Source organism: Gobio gobio, assembly GCF_949357685.1.
Source record: "Gobio gobio genome assembly, chromosome: 2".
In the NCBI taxonomy this organism is placed as follows: domain Eukaryota; kingdom Metazoa; phylum Chordata; class Actinopteri; order Cypriniformes; family Gobionidae; genus Gobio; species Gobio gobio.
The window spans coordinates 25436881-25440126 of record NC_137098.1 but is presented as its reverse complement, the minus strand read 5'-3'; the positions used below and the strand labels follow the sequence as shown (position 1 = coordinate 25440126).

The following is a 3246-nucleotide window of genomic DNA, read 5'->3' as shown; positions in this document are numbered from 1 at the left end:
GAAAGAAAGAAAGAAAGAAAGAAAGAAAGAAAGAAAGAAAGAAATGTATCAAAAACTGCAAAAGCAATTGGGTGAATCACTGGCATGTAGCAAATCAGAATCCTCGAAACAAACAGTGGTGGATCTCAAAGCGTGATCTGGTTGCCTGGTAGAAATTCCATTTCCAGAATGTAAAACGTGCGCTGATTGGTCTGTTATGTTTGGTAAGCACGTGGGTATAGAGAAGCTATAAAATACTGCTTGAGCTATCGGCGTCTTATTTGTATGTGTGCGTGTGAATTTTGAAGGAGACGTGTGTATGGGTCTTTGTGCTATTGAAATACAAATTTGTGTGAATAATTTGTTTTAAAATTATACTCGTTTTACAAGGGTAAGTTTTATATTTAGGTTACGTGATTTATGTTCCTGATTAGTGATGTAGCTTTGGTTAAGCATCTGTTTGAATGACTAAAAATTAAAAAAGGTTTATTTATTGATTGCAGCTATGCAATATTATATGTATTAGTGTTTTTGTTGTAAATCTCGAACTGTGTAAGCTTTTTTAACGAGACGATGAAAAGCTTTAATACAGTTGCTTGAATATAATTTAGGCATACTGGATCTAATTCTTACTGATGTGTGCATATATGCAGCATTTAATCCAGTGTCTTTCTCTTACAGCACTTTATACTGTAAACTCAAAGGATTTGCACAATGGTTGCAACAAGCACACTAACCAGAAACTCGGAATGCCTCTCTGAATTTGCTGGTCGCGGATATGACCAAACTTGCATCGATTATGGTAAGCTATGAGATATAATTTTTTTGTTTTTATATATATTTTTTTCATGTATACATTTCAGTATCTGTGATTTGTGGAGCGCTAACGTGATTTTTAAACAATGCCACTGGACTTGAGCGCTGGACTTGTTTACTGCGCTGTTGGTGCAGAGCTGCAGCAGTGATGTCATGTCAACACCGATGAAGTCATTCTGTTATCCATTTCCTTTGTGTCTACGACTTTAGGTTAGAGCAGTAATCGGGATTTTTCTTAATTGTTGTTGCGTAAATTAGTTATTGAAAATTAGATGATTAAACAGGATAATTTTAGTCTTGCTAATTTTTACCACAAATTTATGATCACGTTTTTAATTGCTAAATGTATTTATTAATAAGCATTTCGTTGTTTTGTTCCACTTGATACTTTCAGAGATTTGAGCTCGAATTTAGAGTTGTACAAAAAAATTACAGTTGGTTATAACCACTAACTGATAACTGGCACTAAAGTTAAAGAGAGGCTCTTTAAGGGTTTTAATCTTTTTTGTTGCTAGTTGGTGCTAGATGATGGTAAGCATAATAGAAAATTAGGTAGCACCAAGAATCCATGATTTGAATACCCAATATTGGATGAAAAATATCCAATGTTGATCAAAACAAGCAAATTAATAATATATTCCCCATTATATCATGCATCCCTCAGTCTAACCTGATGTCTTTTCTCCTCTCTCTCCAGAAATTGACTTTTGGGAACGGTGTTTGCCAGAGCCTTACTTGGGTGCAGAAGTGTGCGAGGAGCAGACATGTCAGCAGCTCGCCCGGCTGCTTGAGGGCTGTCTGTCGAGGGCCAAATCCAGCAAGCTTCAGTGTGCCCATGTGCTGGTGCCAGAGACTCTCACCCGACGGGTGGCACGGGATATGCTCAGGTTGGCAGCAGGGGAGCCGTGTGGGATGCGGGGCTGTGTGCTGGATGTGCATCTCGAACTGGAAGAGCAGCAGCACCGCTGTGAGAGACTCGAGCGACTTGCTTGCGATGCAAGTGTGGTGCCAACTTTTGAATTGACATTGGTTTTCAAACAAGATGGCGGTGGCTGGCCGAGCCTGCGGGATTTTTTGCGTATTGGTACGTGTTTCCCGCCTGGCACCCACCGTGCACTTAAGCTCCGCCCTGGGTTTAGGCTTATTAAGAAAAAACTATACTCCTCTGCAGCTGGAACTATAGTTGAGGAGTGCTGAGATTGAGATGAAGGTGGTGGGAGGGCTGGAGTTTAAGGGAATATTTTGAATGCAATTTATGAATGTAGGCTACCCACATGAAAAAATACTATAGTATATTATAGTAAAATTACTCTAGTACGGTTCAAAAACACTATAGCATTTACTAGAGTAATTTTACTACAGTAAATTAACAAAGTGTAGTAAATACTATAATATACTACAATTTACTGTAGTATATTTACTATAGTATGGTTCAAAAACACAGTAATTTTACTGTAATATACTATAATATACTATAGTATTTTTTTCATGTGGGTAAGAGTCTCCTGGAAAAGCAAAACTCATGTTTTTGTAAGGTGTTTATTTTTATTTTAACAATAAGAGAAGAGTTGTGTTTGTTTTTTGGCACAAAATGGTATTGGAACAAAAATGGACAGTTGATTGCTAATGGGTAGTTGCTGTAGTTTTTGTAAGCATTAAGGATAGTATTTAATAGTGGCCTTGACCTTGTCCCAGCCTCATCCAAAATGGTCTTCATTGAGAGCATAATTGAGTACAAGAAGTTTCCTTTTTATACATCACAAATGTGTTTTCAAAGTTAAAGTTTCAATGTTGTAAATCAATTACAGGAAAGCATCAATCTAAAGGGGTTCATATTTCTGAATGTCTGTGCTCGTGAATATGCCATTCAAAGTCCTTCAAATGTAAATGTCAAGATTTCCTACTCATCTCAGTGCTGTTGTTTTTTTGTTTTTTTTTTAGATTATGGATAGGGTTTGGGAAAAAAAAGTTAATTTTTTATAACCCCCTGTGTGAGTTCACCTGGTAATGGTCACTATGCAAATGTTCTTGTCTTAATCCTTCAACACTTCAGCTTTGTTTTGCTTATCTTCCCAACTGAATACACTTCTATATTTTGCCTGAAGTGCTGGCTACAGCAACTGAACATTTCTTTATAAAGTTCGTTTTATAGGAAGTTGAAAGTCTTGTCTATTTTGACAATAAACTATATTTTCTAAACTTTGCATGTATTTTTTTTTTTTTTGTGGAAAATGTTTGTGTTGCTTGGTTTTTGTTTGCATTTAAATATCTAAAATGGTTTACTAATATATTGCATGTGTTAAACCTTCCAGAGTTATTTTTTAAATTAGACGCTTAAAGGGTTAGTTCACCTAAAAATGATGTCATTTACTCACCCTTATGTCGTTCCAAACCCGTAAGATCTTCGTTCATCTTCGCAAACACAAATTAAGATATTTGATTAAATCCGAG

The 3246-nt window shown here is 36.2% G+C and overlaps 1 protein-coding gene across 1 annotated transcript; it reads left to right on the top strand.

The window, feature by feature from the left end:
- The first annotated feature begins 222 nt into the window (after positions 1-222).
- Positions 223-2999, top strand: LOC307141486 (DNA damage-inducible transcript 4-like protein). Its single transcript, XM_079841731.1, has 3 exons — positions 223-370; positions 661-781; positions 1493-2999. The coding sequence occupies exons 2-3, from the start codon at positions 694-696 to the stop codon at positions 1990-1992; spliced, it is 588 nt and encodes a 195-aa protein (XP_079697857.1). The 5' UTR covers positions 223-370; positions 661-693; the 3' UTR covers positions 1993-2999.
- The last annotated feature ends 247 nt before the right edge of the window (positions 3000-3246 follow it).

Coding starts and splice junctions, on each gene's coding strand:
- LOC307141486 (XM_079841731.1), top strand. CDS start 694: ATGGTTGCAACAAGCACACTAACCAGAAACTCGGAATGCCTCTCTGAA. Junction 782..1,492: donor CCAAACTTGCATCGATTATG/GTAAGCTATGAG, acceptor CTCTCTCTCCAG/AAATTGACTTTTGGGAACGG.